The 17,471-nt window shown below is 41.0% G+C and overlaps 1 protein-coding gene across 1 annotated transcript; it reads right to left on the minus strand.

Annotated features, from left to right (window-relative positions):
- Window positions 1-5,372: 5,372 nt before the first annotated feature.
- On the minus strand, window positions 5,373-10,448 carry LOC117328806 (GDNF-inducible zinc finger protein 1-like). The gene is made up of 2 exons (XM_033886362.1): window positions 10,276-10,448; window positions 5,373-9,370 (listed from the first exon to the last, which is right to left on the minus strand). Exons 1-2 carry the CDS (start codon window positions 10,403-10,405, stop codon window positions 7,092-7,094), a joined length of 2,409 nt encoding a protein of 802 aa, XP_033742253.1. The 5' UTR covers window positions 10,406-10,448; the 3' UTR covers window positions 5,373-7,091.
- Window positions 10,449-17,471: the final 7,023 nt, after the last annotated feature.

Here is a 17,471-nt window from a genome sequence, read left to right on the forward strand (position 1 = left end):
AGCTGCATCCTCATTATTATTAATTAACGTTAATTAAACAGTATAAATACTTTAATCTAGCTAACCGACTACAGCAAAATAGCAAAGTAGTTCACCTCGGAGACAATGTAGACAATGGTTGCTGCATAAAGGATAATGTTGATGGGATCTTTTAAGATGAATTAAGGACTTGAAGCATTATATTTTAGTCACAGATGATTGATGGATGAAGTCATATAACATTCTTGGATTTGTTGAGATATTGTAAAATGTAATTTGCATTCAATTTTTAGGTCACCTGAGACAAAGTCTCAAGTGACCTATTCTAATCGCCTTTTGTCCATCGTCGTGCGTCGTTGTTGTGCGTCCGTAAACAATTTACATTTTCGACTTCTTCTCTAAAACCTCTAAACCAAATTCAATGAAATTTGGCAGGAAGCTTCTATGGCTAAAGGTCAACCAAAATTGTGAATTATATGGTCCCCACCCCCAGAGGCCTGAGGGACAGGGCTTAAAATGGTAAAATTGACTAAAACTTCAAAAATCTTCTTCTCTACTCTCAGATATTGTCGAATTGAACACTCTTCATAGATGGAAGAGTCTTAAGGTGCTTTACCAAAATTGTGAATTTCATGACCCAGGGGTCTCACATTTGCCTCTGGGGAGGGAGTAAACTTTACTATAGTTTATAGGGAAATCACATTTTTGACTTTTAGTTGTTGGATTTGGAATGGAATTCATTCTAATTTGGTTAACGTTATCAGCTTGGATGACAGTTTGATGGTGTGTACATGTTGGTCCTGACTGACCCCCAGGGGCTGATGAGCAGGGCTGAAAAGGGTCAAATTGACTGAAATTTCAAAAATCTTCTTCTCTACTCTCAGATATGATGGAATCAAATACTCTTCATATATGGAAGAGTTGTAAGGTGCTTTACCTAAATTGTGAATTTCATGACCCTGGGGTCTCAGGTTTGCCCCTGGGGAGGGCGTAAGATTGTCCATTGAATTAACTTGGCGTCCACCATTGAATGATCTCTATAGGTTCCATGTCAGATTGATCTTCTCTCTATTTTTCCCTTCCTCTTACTAATCTATGTAAATTTAGAAACATCCCTCCAGTACTTTTCAAACAAGGGGAACCTATATATGAAATTTGAGATTTTGCTAAAATAGCCATGTTGTATTCCGATCAGTCCCAAATTAAAATATGCATAACTAGGAACCAAGGGCAACCTACATATGAAATTTGAGAAAGATCCCTTCAGTACTTTCTGAGAAATAGCGATAACAAACTTCAATTGTCAAAATCCAAGATGGCTGCCTGTCGGCCATGTTGTTTTCTGATCGGTCCCAAAATGCAATATGCATAACAAGGGACCAAGGGCAACCTACATATGAAATTTGAGAAAGATCCTTTCAGTACTTTCTGAGAAATAGCGATAACAAACTTCAATTGTCAAAATCCAAGATGGCTGCCTGTCGGCCATGTTGTATTCCGATCAGTCCCAAAATAAAATATGCATATCTAGGAACCATGGGCAACCTACATATGAAATTTGAGAAAGATCCCTTCAGTACTTTCTGAGAAATAGCGATAACAATCTTCAATTGTCAAAATCCAAGATGGCTGCCTGTCGGCCATGTTGTTTTCCGATTGGTCCCAAAATGCAATATGCATAATTAGGGACCAATGGGAACCTACATATGAAATTTGAGAAAGATCCCTTCAGTACTTTCTCAGAAATAGCGATAACAAGAATTGTTTACGGACGGACAGACGGACCACGGACGCAAGGCGATTTGAATAAACAAGAGATCCCAGAGGGATCTTGGCGCCCACCATTGAATGATCTTCATAGGTTCCATGTCAGATTGATCTTTTCTCTACTTTTCCCTTCATTTTACTAATCTGTGCAAATTGAGACATCCCTCCAGTACTTTTCAAACAAGGGAATCCTAGCTATATAAGAAATTTGAGATTTAACGATAATGGCTGTTTGTTTGCCAGGTTGTTTTCAGGACAGACTGGTCCAAAAATGCAATACAAGGGACCAAGGGGAACCTACTTATGATATTTGAGAAAGATCCATTCAGTACTTTGAGAAATAGAGATAACAAACTTCAATTGTCAAAATCCAAGATGGCGGTCTGTCGGCCATGTTGTTTTCCAATTGATCTCAAAATGCAATATGCATAACTAGGCACCAAGGGGAACCTCCATATGAAATTTCAGAAAGATCCCTTAAGTACTTTCTCAGAAATAGCGATAACAAACTTCAATTGTCAAAATCCAAGATGGCTGCCTGTCGGCCATGTTGTTTTCAGATTGGTCTCAAAACGCAATATGCATAACTAGGCACCAAGGGGAACCTTCATATGAAATTTGAGAAAGATCCCTACAAAACTTTCTCAGAAATAGCGATAACAAACTTCAATTGTCAAAATCCAAGATGGCTGCCTGTCGGCCATGTTGTTTTCGGATTGGTCTCAAAACGCAATATGCATAACTAGGCACCAAGGGGAACCTACATATGAAATTTGAGAAAGATCCCTTCAGTACTTTCTGAGAAATAGCGATAACAAGAATTGTTTACGGACGGACGGACGGAGGGACGGACGGACCACGGACCACGGACGCAGGGCGATTTGAATAGCCCACCATCTGATGATGGTGGGCTAAAAAATGTGCATCTTTGTTGTAGCAGTATGTGTGACTAAATAAAGTGAAACTTTTTTTGCTACAAAGCGTATGGCTTCTCTACAGCAAAACTATATTGTGTACACTGTAATATATGTATATAAATTTACATACAAAAGCTGCAGTATTACAACACCAACTATATTCAAAAGGTCGCTCATTTTGTAAGGGAAATTAACTTCTTGTGAAGAAATAACAATAGAACAGACATAAACTAACAGTGCTGTCTTCTGTATGCGACTGAGGATTCAAACTTACTGAAAAATCTTTTGTACAAATACATCACTTTGTGTACAAAAACACAATGATACATAAAAGAGTTCATAGAATTGTTTATTTCACTTTACTACTCATGACATCTTATGTAAAAGTGCATGCACGTTCGTAATCAAATGACATGATCTAATTCGCATCAAACTGAGGGATTATATCAAACATACACACACATATTTACACAATATATGTAGATATACAACCATCATAACGTATAAATACTAGTGTTGTTTAGTATATGTACATGTATAGTTTGTAAACATCATGCCAAATTACTAACTAAACTGTTCAGTGTATAAAACATTACACTCATCCTTAAGCCCTCCTCTAGCACTGCATGACTCACAATATATGACAGATGAAAGTACCCAGTCCATAATATAGATACCCAAGAGTTTTGATGAATCAGTAATATACAGGCTGTAGGTTTCAAAATGTAAATAAAACACTGATAGTTGAATTTTTTCAGGTTTTACACATGATCTATTCAAAGTCATAATCTACTTAATTAACAGATATACATGTACACTATATCACTTGTCTATATGCAAAAAATATAATTTGTTTGCCGACATCAAAAGATGCACACTTTCACATCAAAAGAAATAAATGGAGTATTATTGTATAAATTAAAGACAGATCTTCGAAGACATGGATTCTGTTAAGCATATCAACATATATTTGTTACCCTGACTCTCTATGTGAATATAAATTAAGTCTTTCTAACTGTTTCTCTGGAATATTGCTATAGAAACAAGCCAGTCAACTGTCAAATCTGACTCTTAATAGACTGTAGTCATGAAATGGCCTGTATTTAATTATTTTGACTATATTTTTTACCCAAGGTGTTTGGATCATCACGAGCATGCAATGTGATAAATTGTTTTCCAAGGCCACAGCATAAAAGCATTAAACATTTATATACTGTAGCACTGCCATTTCTGATGTCTTACAATTGGTCAATTATCTGAAATATAGCACTGTGAACATACTCAGATATTACAATTAAAATACATTACACATTTTCAGGTAGTGCATATACATACTGTACATGTACTTTTGAGAGTTATATTATACGGATTAAGCTTCGGCATGGTGCTTCACTGGACTGATTTTAGCTTGCCAATATCTGGTTTTGTACCATTTGCATTTATAGATAGACAATATAATTATCTTGTTATCTGGACCTTGTAATGTTTGCTACAACTTTCTTCACATTATATATTCTGAATATGGAAATTCATGGGTAATTAATGAGATATATGTTCTAGGAGAAGGTAAATATAAGGCAACTCAAACTAAGTGATTGGGTACTGTATAATAGGAAACGTTTGTGTGTACTTCCTTTTGTGGTTTTGGAACTTTCAAATTATTTTGTCGGTACAAACTTTCGTGCAACAGTTATATAACAACAAGGACCAAATGGGCCCGAATCGCTCACCTGCAATGCAGTGATCTTTTCATATATGGATCCTGCAGTTATTTGAATGTATGCTACAGGACCAATATAATGTCTCTCAACACTGGCTATTCAGAAGTCATTTAAAGATTTAAGCATACTTGATCGACCTGACCTTGAATGTGAGTCGGGGTCATTCATTTGAACAAACTTGGTAGCCCTTCACCCCAGCATGCTACAGACCCAATATCAACTCCCTGGGACGCTTGCAACTTGGTTATTGAGAAGAAGTTGTATAAAGATTTTAGCCTTTTTGACTCCTGTGAGCTTGAATGAAGGTCAAGGTCATTCATTTGAACAAACTTGGTAGCCCTTCATCCCAGCATGGTACAGACCCAATATCAACTTCCTGGGACTCTTGGTTATTGAGAAGAAGTGGTTTAAAGATTTTAGCATTTTTTTAATTATGTGACCTTGAATGAAGGTCAAGGTCATTCATTTGAACAACCTTGGGAGCCCTTCACCCTAGCATGCTACAGGCCAAATATTAGGTCTCTGGGACTCTTGGATATTGAGAAAAAATTGTTTAAAGAGTTTAGCCTTTTTGACTCCTGTGACCTTGAATGAAGGTCAAGGTCATTCAATTGAACAAACTTGGTAGCCCTTCACCCCAGCATGCTACAGACCCAATATCAACTTCCTGGGACTCTTGGTTATTGAGAAGTTGTTTAAAGATTTTAGCCTTTTCGACTCCTGTGACCTTGAATGAAGGTTAATTAAGGTCATTTATGTGAACAAACTTGGTAGCCCTTCACCCCAGCATGCTACAGACCCAATATCAACTCCCTTGGACTCTTGGTTATTGAGAAGAAGTCGTTTAAAGATTTTAGCCTTTTTGACTTCTGTGACCTTGAATAAGGTCAACTTTATTCATTTGAACAAACTTGGTAGCCCTTCACCCCAGCATGCTACAGGCCCAATATTAGGTCTCTGGGCCTTTTGGTTATTGAGAAGAAGTTGCTTGAATGGAAAAGTTGACGCCGGACGGACAGCCGGACGCCGCATCACGGCATAAGCTCACTTGCCCTTTGGGCAGGTGAGCTAATAATACATAAAATAAATATTCACGGTTCCATAGCAACCATGAAAACAAAAGTTCAAACACAACGAACAACTATCCATGAAAACGACAAAAGGTTATATACCACAAACGTTTCATTTTATACAGTATCAAAAACAACTCAAAATTGTTACCCTAAATTCCATCCCGAGTGTTTAAATTCATCCATCTGTTTAAGGGACAGATTCCAGCTTTTCCCAAAAAATCATGACAAAAAAGCGAATGATGAATTCCACCAAAAGCTTTATGGTAACACTGTTACAGATACTCCTATTCTGGTAGTTAAGAGTCCTGTATTACTCAGACTGTTTGTCAACCAAATCATTAAACCATTACATAACATGTGTCATTGTAAATAGAATTGTCTATAAATTAGGAACAGGAAGTGCTAAATTAGTAATTATAATCACACAGGAAATAAAATCTCTGTACGGACATTAAATACATTTACCATGTATACTCTTCCTGATGTGTAAAAAAATCAGAAAAAGTCATTATAAAAATTATAATTCATTGTAAAGTTCTCAAGTTTACACAATATAACATATATGCCTATATATAAATACAAAAAAATAAATGGTTTCTATTTTTCATGCATGTCAACAAAGAGCTTTTTAACTAGTAAAACAAACAATGGAGCTACACACATAGATACATCCTATGGTAATGTACGACCAAATCAAAGGTAAAGTACAAGGAAATGTTAGAAACGTTAAGGTTATGTTGTAGAAATATTGTACTGTATGTACATGTATAGGTGGAGAGTTCCAGGTACAGTAAACGATTGGATAAGTATTTTCTTGGTCAAGCTATAGCTATATATTAGAATATATAGTCAGTGACATTAGAAATGCATGTAGTCAAAAATTAAGTTTACATGCGTGATGACTACCTGTAGGCGACAACCTATTCCCAATTAATATGACATGCTTTCTCTGATGTTGTAACACTACAAAAAAATAAACAATATAAATACAAAATATATGCATGTTTACATTGCATAGAATTTATAATTTACATATTCAAAATATCCAAACTTCTTTCATCACTACCATATAAGGATTATACTCAATTCAGCACAAAGTTTAATCTATTGTAATCTGTCCCAATGTTACCTCAGTATTAGGACTATTTTGCTTTCAGTAAGGGAACCATTGGCCCTGTTAGGCATGGGACCAATATAATTTGACCCTTTTTCCATGGTACCGGGACAAGAAAATTTGGCCCTGTTGCCTTAGTAATCAGTGTCGGGTTAGTTTGGTATGCTACATATGTAAGTATGGGAACAATCTGGCTATATGTTGACTCAAAGATCATAGCAATTTTTACACAAGCACTATATGTCAGAACACAAAATCATGTAATGCGAACATTGGTTTGAATTCTGGTTGTACACAAGTACAGATTTTACACCACACCTACTTTCTGAACATTTGTCCAAGAAAACAATCTTGGCTAACAATAAATCCTGATTCAAAACAGATTTTGTTATAATGCTGATTAGTCTACAGAAATGTGAATACCACAGGATACAGGTTGATAAAGCTGATGAGATGTATATGCATGCATGTGATATGCTAATATTGTGAATGTCAATATGACACTGATTACATGTATATATCACGTTGTAATACTGGCAAGGAGTTCTGTGTCCACATTGATATCCTCACGCCACACACTCGAGTCTTTTTGAAGCTTGTGTACTAGGATGACATGACGACGTATGGTGGAGATTGAGTTAAAGGCCTGGCCACAAAGCTTACAGGAGTAAGGCTTCTCTCCACGGTGGATGATTTCATGGCGCCGAAGAGATTGCCGCTGAGTAAAACCTCGGCCACAGTGTCCACAGAGAAACTTCTTCTCTGAATGAATTGCCTGGTGGATGGTCATGCATGATTTCTGCTTGAATGCCTTACCACAGATTTTGCATACAAAGTTCTTGGCCGACGAGTGAATGAGTTTATGTGTGGCTAAAGATTTCTCATACCCAAACACTTTACCACACTGATCACATTGGTGGTCATAGATTCTCATGTGGATGATTTTGGTGTGTTCTTGCAATGCTGCTTTCGAGGAAAACGTTTTATGGCAAATATAACAAAAGTGCTTCACCTCTCTCACCTCCCGTTCAAACTCAGACTCAGGTTCGTGTTTCCGTCGAATGTGAGTTCGGAGAAGACTTGGGTTAGCAAAAGATTTATCACATACTGAGCAAGGGTACACAGGCTTTACATAGTTGGGTTCATGAGATTTTATATGAAGTTTTAAACTTGTGTTGACTTTATACCTCTTGCCACAAATGTCACAACTATATTTCGGTGGATTATGAATCAATATACGATGTCTCTTCATATCAAAGAGACTTGGATACAATTTTCCGCAAATATTGCAGTTTGTGGCCACATTTAGATGAGCTCTTCGATTGTGTGCATACAAACTTTTTCTATCCTTTGCTATGAAATCACAGTCTGGACATTTTATATTGGTATCAGGGCCTGTATTCTTTTTCGGCCGACCACGTTTTCTTTTTCCTTCTAGATATTCTTCTTTTAGTAAAGGCATTTTGCTTTTTTTCTTTTTAGTGAACCGTTTAGGTGGCCTTTCAACTCTTCTTTTCTTGTACTTCCTTTTCTTTACCTTTACTGAGAATATACTTTCTTCCGATTCCTCCGAATCAAAATTCTCAACATCTGCTGAATGTTCCGTATCAGAATCTAAATGATAATCTGCATCACTATGGTGAGGTTCAATAGGTTTACAATTTGCTTCATCATCATCTGGCTCACTTTTGTTATTTTGACTTTGCTTGTCACTTGTATCAAGATGAGATTCACTGATCGGTTCACTAACAGTCTCTGACATCCTTTTGTCCTTAGTATTATTTGGTGTTTCCTGAGATTTTTTTGTCACTGCTCCATCTTGTTCGTTTTCGATTTTCACTTCTGTCTGTTTCTCCTCCTTTCCGGTGATCTGAGAGGAAGTTGTTGGTCTTTGGCTATCAGGGCCTTCCTGAACTGCACTTATTTGGCTCAGTATATTTGTTACTAATTCCTTTCCTGGTAAACAGTGGCTAGATTGAGTTACCTCCCCTTGAGGTACAAGATTTCCTCCTGTAATGTTAGAAGAGGTTTCTAGTCTATTGATTGTCCCTTCTATACATGGTGTATTGCCACCTGTTGGTGTTGAACTAGTAGCAAGGGGAGGAAGCTCTAAGCTATCTGGGACATTCATAGGATTTTTGTCGTTCATATTGGCAGGTTGGGGGCCTACATTTGAATTATATGGTCTATCTACTATGTTTGCTGGGGTGTAAGATCTTTCCCTATTGTCAAAGTGTCTGTCCATCATGTTTCCTTGTGTATATGGTCCCATCCTCGGGTCATAATGTCTGTCCCCACTGTACCCATGTGTGTAAGGGCCACCTCTGGAATCGTAAAACTTATCTCCATTGTTCGTTGGCATGTATGAGGCTGTCCTGGGGTCTGTCATGTTACTAGCGTATAAATACCATCCACGGTTGTCGAAATTCCTATTACCTGCTGTGCCTGGTGTGTAGGGGCTGCTTCTGTTGTCAAAAAAACGATCGCCATTGTTGGCAGGTGTGTAAGGCCCAACCCTGGAGTCGTAGTAACGGTCAGCTGGGTTCCCCGAGGTGTAAGATCGATCCCCAAGATCCGCTTGGTCACGCATTACACCATGCCCATCCCGTAAACTTGGATCATTGATGTTTGTGTCTGGACTCATCATACGTTTGTTATGTGCAATCTTTAGGTCCTTTGCTGGTGAATAAGCACTGGATACCATGGCAACTGCACCATATATAGCCAAAGTATTTTCCAGCATACTATGGACGAATGTCATCTGGGACCAGTCACCAACTATCTCAAAGTTACTGTTCCCTGAAAAATAGACACAAGAATATGTAACTAAGGTCAGCTTTTTAGGTCAGGTTCGGGGGACTGCTGGTAGGATGTTTGCCTTAAGATTGAGAGGTCATGATCACTAGATTGAGGACCAGCACAGACAGGAAATGTGCAATATTTATATTTGTTACATTTTTACCAGTGAAATATTGAAAATGATTCATTCTACAAAAGTGATATTTTTCAGAATATCTCGTGTGGCTAATATATTGATATTTTTTACTCGTGCTATGCACTCGTGAAAATATCAAAATATTAGCCACCTTCATGAAATATACCTGGTATTACTAAAGGCACTGTTAGATATAAACAGAGAAACTTATATCTATTGAATCTCCTGTGATATGGTTCAGTGCACACAAAAGATCTTGCAATAATTGGCATAAAAGTGTTAGAGGTTGAAGACATCCTCTCACCTGTGAGGAAACACAGAAACAACATTGCATTCTTTCAACTCGGACAGTGCGAGAGGTAAAATAATCCTTTTTACACAAAACAGGCAGGGTCGACTCATACATGTATATTACGTAATTGGACACTTGGCCCAGACAAAACTTAATTAATGTACGTTATAGGTCTATATCTACAGTATACATACATTAATATAAACATGCACACGGTTCATTGATACATTTGCTGTCAATACCTACACACCCGGCCATCGATCACAATGATGATCATGGCCCCCGTCATTGATCAGTGAAAAGGCCAGTGCCAGCATTTCACTTAAGAATGTAGTTAAATGAGTCGATATACTAATATCCTGCCAGTGTCATGTACACACAGGTGCTACACAAACCATTTAGTATAGGAATATACAGTATACATAGCAGTCACACAAAAGTATGATCCAATCTATCCCTACAGGCCCCCACACGTACCCTGGTTCACAATCCGAGTGCCCGTCTCTTCACAAACAGATTCCAGCATTTCTATGAAGTTAAAATGCTGAGGAAATTTGGCGACAAAGTCATTGGATATAGCTCCAGTCACCCTAGAGAAGATGGCCATGTTTTGACGTGACAGGCCTTTCCACAGACGGAACCTCCACCTGCCTCGGCAGTCGGGAAAGTAATTACATGGAAGGGGGACAACTCGTGCATCTAGGAAATTTTTAAGGAAGCATGCCCCAAACTTTGACGGCGACGTCGAAAAATGTTTGAAATTAGGTCTGACGGACATGTCATAGAAATTATCAATATAGATACATGCATTAATTGTTGGTGAAAATTAAACATAGATTAAAAAAACAAAATAAAAAAAAGCAGTGCAACACTTAGCGGCAACTTTACGGGCTCACCGTACTCAAACCTGCTCTAATTACGTTACTAAGAAAATATATATAATCATAATCATGCAGAGTCTCATAACTCGACATTTTTATTGCATATTATTATTATCATTAGTAGTAGTTTTCATATTAAACTAATTGCTATTTTTAAAACTGGTTTTCTATGTCAAATATAGGCAGCAACTGTCTCCCTGATACCCTCCCCATCTGTATCCCTGATACACAACCCCACCTGTCTCCCTGATACACTGCCACCACCTGTCTCCCTGATACACAACACCATCTGTCTCCCTGATACACAACACTATCTGTCTCCCTGATACACTGTACCCACCTACAACCCCACCTGTCTCCCTGATACCCTCCCCATCTATATCCCTGATACACAACCCCACCTGTCTCCCTGATACACTGCCCCACCTGTCTCCCTGATACACAACACCATCTGTCTCCCTGATACACAACACCATCTGTCTCCCTGATACACAACACTATCTGTCTCCCTGATACACTGTACCCACCTACAACCCCACCTGTCTCCCTGATACCCTCCCCATCTATATCCCTGATACACAACCCCACCTGTCTCCCTGACACACTGCTCCCACCTGTCTCCCTGATACACAACACCATCTGTCTCCCTGATACACAACACTATCTGTCTCCCTGATACACTGTACCCACCTACAACCCCACCTGTCTCCCTGATACCCTCCCCATCTATATCCCTGATACACAACCCCACCTGTCTCCCTGATACACTGCCCCCACCTGTCTCCCTGATACACAACACCATCTGTCTCCCTGATACACAACACCATCTGTCTCCCTGATACACAACACTATCTGTCTCCCTGATACACTGTACCCACCTACAACCCCACCTGTCTCCCTGATACCCTCCCCATCTATATCCCTGATACACAACCCCACCTGTCTCCCTGATACACTGCTCCCACCTGTCTCCCTGATACACAACACCATCTGTCTCCCTGATACACAACACCATCTGTCTCCCTGATTCACAACACTATCTGTCTCCCTGATACACTGTACCCACCTGTCTCCCTGATACACTCCCCCATCTGTCTCCCTGATACACTGCCCCCACCTGTCTCCCTGATACACTGCCCCCACCTGTCTCCCTGATACATTGCCCCAACCTGTCTCCCTGATACACTGTCCCACCTGTCTCCCTGATACACTGCCACCAACTGTCTCTCTGATACACTGCCCCCACCTGTCTCCCTGATACACTGTCCCACCTGTCTCCCTGATACACTGCCCCACCTGTCTCCCTGATACATTGCCCCAACCTGTCTCCCTGATACACTGTCCCACCTGTCTCCCTGATACACTGCCCCCATCTGTCTCCCTGATACACTGCCCCAACCTTTCTCCCTGATACACTGCCCCATATGTCTCCCTGATACACTGTACCCACCTTTCTCCCTGATACACTGTCCCACCTGTCTCCCTGATACATTTCCCCAACTGTCTCCCTGATACACTGCCCCCAACTGTCTCCCTGATACACTCCCCCATCTGTCTCCCTGATACACTGTACCCACCTTTCTCCCTGATACACTGTCCCGTCTGTCTCCCTAATACACTGCCCCCACCTGTCTCCCTGATACACTCCCCCATCTGTCTCCCTGATACACTGCCCCAACCTTTCTCCCTGATACACTGCCCCACATGTCTCCCTGATACACTGTACCCACCTTTCTCCCTGATACACTGTCCCACCTGTCTCCCTGATACATTTCTCCCAACTGTCTCCCTGATACACTGCCCCCAACTGTCTCCCTGATACACTGCCCCAACCTGTCTCCCTGATACACTGTACCCACCTGTCTCCCTGATACACAACACCATCTGTCTCTCTGATACACTGCCCCCACCTGTCTCCCTGATACACTGTACCCACCTGTCTCCCTGATACACTGTACCCACCTGTCTCCCTGATACACTGCCCCCACCTGTCTCCCTGGTACACTGCCCCAACATGTCTCCCTGATACACTCCCCCGTCCGTCTCCCTGATACATTTCCCCCAACTGTCTCCCTGATACATTGCCCCAACCTGTCTCCCTGATACACAACACCATCTGTCTCCCTGATACACTGCCCCCACCTGTCTCCCTGATACACTGTTCCCACCTGTCTCCCTGATACACTGCCCCACCTGTCTCCCTGATACACTGTCCCCACCTGTCTCCCTGATACACTGCCCCAACCTGTCTCCCTGATACACAACACCATCTGTCTCCCTGATACACTGCCCCCACCTGTCTCCCTGATACACTGTTCCCACCTGTCTCCCTGATACACTGTCCCACCTGTCTCCCTGATACACTGTCCCCACCTGTCTCCCTGATACACAACACTATCTGGCTCCCTGATACAACGCCCCCACCTATCTCAATGGTACACTCCCCACCTGTCTCCCTGATATACTGTCCCATCTGTCTCCCTGATACACTGACCAGCCTGTCTCCTTTATACACTGCCCCATCTGTTTCCCTGATATGCCGCCCCGTCTATCTCCTTGATACACTGCCCCCACCTATCTCCATGGTACACTCCCCACCTGTCTCCCTGTTATACTTTCCCATCTGCCGCTTCGATACTCTGCCCCATCTGTCTCCTCGATACACTGTTCCCACCTGTCTCTCTGATACACTGCCACAACTGTCTCCCAGTTAAACTGCCCCACCTATCTCTGTTATACACTGAACACTGGCCCCAACCTGTCTCCCAGTTATACTGCCCCAAAACCTGTCTCCCTGATACACTGGCCCCACCTGTCTCCCTGATAAACTGCCCCTTCCTGTCTCCCTGATACACTGCCCCTACCTGTCTCCCTGATACATTGCCCCAACCTGTCTCCCTGATACACTGCCCCTACCTGTCACCCTGATACACTGCCCCTACCTGTCACCCTGATACACTGCCCCTACTTGTCACCCTGATACACTGCCCCACCTGTCTCCCTGATGCACTGTCTCCACCTGTCTCTGTGATGAACTGCTCCCACCTATTTCCCTGATACACTGTCCCGTCTGTCTCCCTAATACATTGCCCCACCTGTCTCCCTGATACACTGTCCCAACCTTTCTCCCTGATACACTGCTCCCACCTATTTCCCTGATACACTGCCCCCAACTGTCTCCCTGATACATTGCCCAACCTATTTCCCTGACACACTGCCCCAACTGTCTCCCTGATACACTGCCCCAACTGTCTCCCTGATACACTGCCCCAACTGTCTCCCTGATACACTGCCCCATCTGTCTCCCTGATACACTGCTCCCACCTGTCTCCCTGATACACTCCCCTATCTGCCTCCCTGATACACAACCCCACCTGTCTCCCTGATACACGGTCTCCATCTGTCTCCCTGATACACTGCCCCAACTGTCTCCCTGATACACTGTCTCCACCTGTCTCCCTGATACACTGTCTCCACCTGTCTCCCTGATACACTGCCCCACCTGTCTCCCTTATACACTGCCCCCACCTGTCTCCCTGATACACTGCCCCACCTGTCTCTCTGATACACTGCCCCACCTGTCTCCCTGATACACTGTCTCCACCTGTCTCCCTGATACACTGTCTCCACCTGTCTCCCTGATACACTGTCTCCACCTGTCTCCCTGATACACTGCCCCACCTGTCTCCTTTATACACTGCCCCCACCTGTCTCCCTGGTACACTGCCCCACCTGTCTCCCTGATACACTGTCTCCACCTGTCTCCCTGATGCACTGCCCCACCTGTCTCCTTTATACACTGCCCCCACCTGTCTCCCTAGGTACACTGCCCCACCTGTCTCCCTGATACACTGTCTCCACCTGTCTCCTTTATACACTGCCCCCACCTGTCTCCTTTATACACTGCCCCCACCTGTCTCCCCGATACTTTGCCCCACCTGTTTCCCCAACTTTGACCGTTCCTTCTCAGTAGTCCTCCTCCATGTTATTCTTGGCCATCATTGTCGTCGCCATCAGGTCGAAGTAACTCTGGATCAGAATACAATGTGACAGGTACATTAGGACGATTCCTGAATTGAGAGGGACTCATCTGACATCGTAATTAGGTTTAGTGTGTTTGGGTATAATTTCAATTACAGTAAAACACGGTTATAACGAATCTCAGGGGACCAACTATATATATTTCCCATGAAATCAGAATAAAGCTAAAATGATTAAGCTTCCTCTACCTGGAGAGCTCATCTCAAGATGGATTAAAATAGTTTATTATACGATATCGGTACCTTACGCATCTCTTTGCCTTATTTTTTTTTTCATATTTGACAATTTTTAAATCGTTTTGGCCATCATTTTGCTTTTTTGTGACAAACTTGACAAGTACTGGCTTAAAGGAAAATTCGTAGTGCTTGTAGAGTAATCTTCATTTGCTGATTTCATTCCATCCTTTTGTATACATATATGTATAAAGTGAAACCGAAGTTAACTGCTTAGTCTCTCATCCAAAACAGATACAGGTTGGTGAAGGGTACAGGAGGAAAGGTTTTTGGAGAGATAGAGGTTACACAATGAGTGGTTGTTGGATATGGAATTTATTTCACACGAATAAGTTATTTTTTAAAAGTTACAAAAGACACGAGCTTTAGCAAGTGTCTTTTGCAACTTTTAACAAGAGCTGTTGGAGAACAGAATAGCTACTCTCGCATATGTTTGTCAATAAATAATTGAAATATATCAATTGTTATGGTTTCGCAAATTGCATCAATAATATTTATATTGTTTACTTGATCAGATTGTGTTTTGTGAATTCATGCAATTTTCAAAACCATACCAATTTATATATATATATAAATTATTTATTGACAAACATTCGGGAGACAAGCTATGCTGTTGTAGATTGAATAAATATATTAAATACAAATGTAATTGCTTTTGGACCTACATTTTTTTTTTGTATTTCTTCAATTTCTTGATAAAATATTATCCTTATGAGAGTTGTCTCCCTTGAAAAATATGGACTGGTATAAATTGTCTAATTAATGTGAGCGTTTTCACATTGTTTTTTTTTTCAGTTTCACTCCATAAAGGGATAGTGTGACTCCAGAGGGACTCTTTGACCAAATATCAGCACCCTAGTACAATCATAAAGTGATGTATTAATAGCTTTCAACACTTGCACAAAAATTTAAAAAATCTGTTTTTCCCCCCAAAAAATCTCTCAGTTTAACGTTGGCAAGGGATAGTTTACCCCCCACAGGGAACCTAATACCATGTATTACTATGCCTTTCAACACTTGCAACATAAACTTAACACAAAGTCCAAAGATTTAAAAAAAAAACAAAAAAAAAAACACACAAATTTAAAAAGAAAAAAATCAAATTTGTTTAAAAAAGTTTTACTCCAGGAAGGGATTGTCTTACTCCATAAGGACTCTATTGCCAAATATCAGCACCCCAGTACAATTCTAAAGTGATGTATTACCCCAGGGTAATACCTTTAAACACTTGCACCACGACCGCGGTGGCCGAGTGGTTAAGGTGTCCCGACACTTTATCACTAGCCCTCCACCTCTGGGTTGCGAGTTCGAAACCTACGTGGGGCAGTTGCCAGGTACTGACCGTAGGCCGGTGGTTTTTCTCCGGGTACTCCGGCTTTCCTCCACCTCCAAACCTGGCACGTCCTTAAATGACCCTGGCTGTTAATAGGACGTTAAACAAAATAAACCAAACAAACCAAAGACTTAACACAGTAATATTCAGAATATTTCTGTGTTAAGTCTTTGGGTTTTTGGGAAAAAAACAGATTTTTGAAATTTTTTGGACCTAGAATAATTCTAGGTCCAAAAAATTTCAAAACTCTGTTTATTTCCCAAAAAATCATTTAGTTTAACTCTGGCAGGGGAAAGTTTAACCCCCACAGGGACCATATTACCATGAATTACTATGCTTTTCCACACTTGCACCAAAAACTTAACATTTGAAAAACCAACGCCGACGCCGACGCTTGGGTGACAACATAAGCTCTCACTCTTCTTCGAAGAGACGAGCTAAAAAATAACTTACGAGTGTGAAATAAATTCCATATCTAACAATCACGAGTCGTATGACCTGTTTCTACCACAATAATATCGGCTTGAATCAAAGGGAAACGTGGCCAAGTATAATTTCGCCTATGCAAACTAGAACTGTCGCCAGGATGGCTGACTAATACCCCCGCAATCTGCAAGAGTCAATGGTGAATTGGAACTCTTAATTAGAAGCTAACTAAGATAACCCAGTAATATAGTTACCAGTTGCCATAGCAACCATAATTTTGAGAAAAAGAAAGTAGCATGCACATCTACACATGGTCCTATATATTTGTGTGACGTTTCATTGAAATTGGCCCTTCGATTTAGGAGTTGTCCGGACAAACTTAAAGTTATGGTTCTTATCGGAAAACCTGTTTATAGTGACCAGTTGCCATAGCAACCATAATTTTGAGAAAAAGAAAGAGGCATGCACATCTACACATGGTCCTCTATATTTGTGTGAAGTTTCATTGAAATCGGCCCTTCGGTTTAGGAGGAGTTGTCCAGACAAACTTAAAGTTATGGTTCTTATCGGAAAACATGTTTATAGTGACCTGTTGCCATAGCAACCATAATTTTGAGAAAAAGAAAGTGGCATGCACATCTACACATGATCATTAATATGTGTGTGAAGTTTCATTGGAATCGGCCCATCAGTTTAGGAGGAGTTGTCCGGACAAAACGTGTCTACAGACAGACGGACGGACGGACAGACGGACGGACA

Source organism: Pecten maximus, chromosome 6, assembly GCF_902652985.1.
Source record: "Pecten maximus chromosome 6, xPecMax1.1, whole genome shotgun sequence".
NCBI classification, from domain to species: domain Eukaryota; kingdom Metazoa; phylum Mollusca; class Bivalvia; order Pectinida; family Pectinidae; genus Pecten; species Pecten maximus.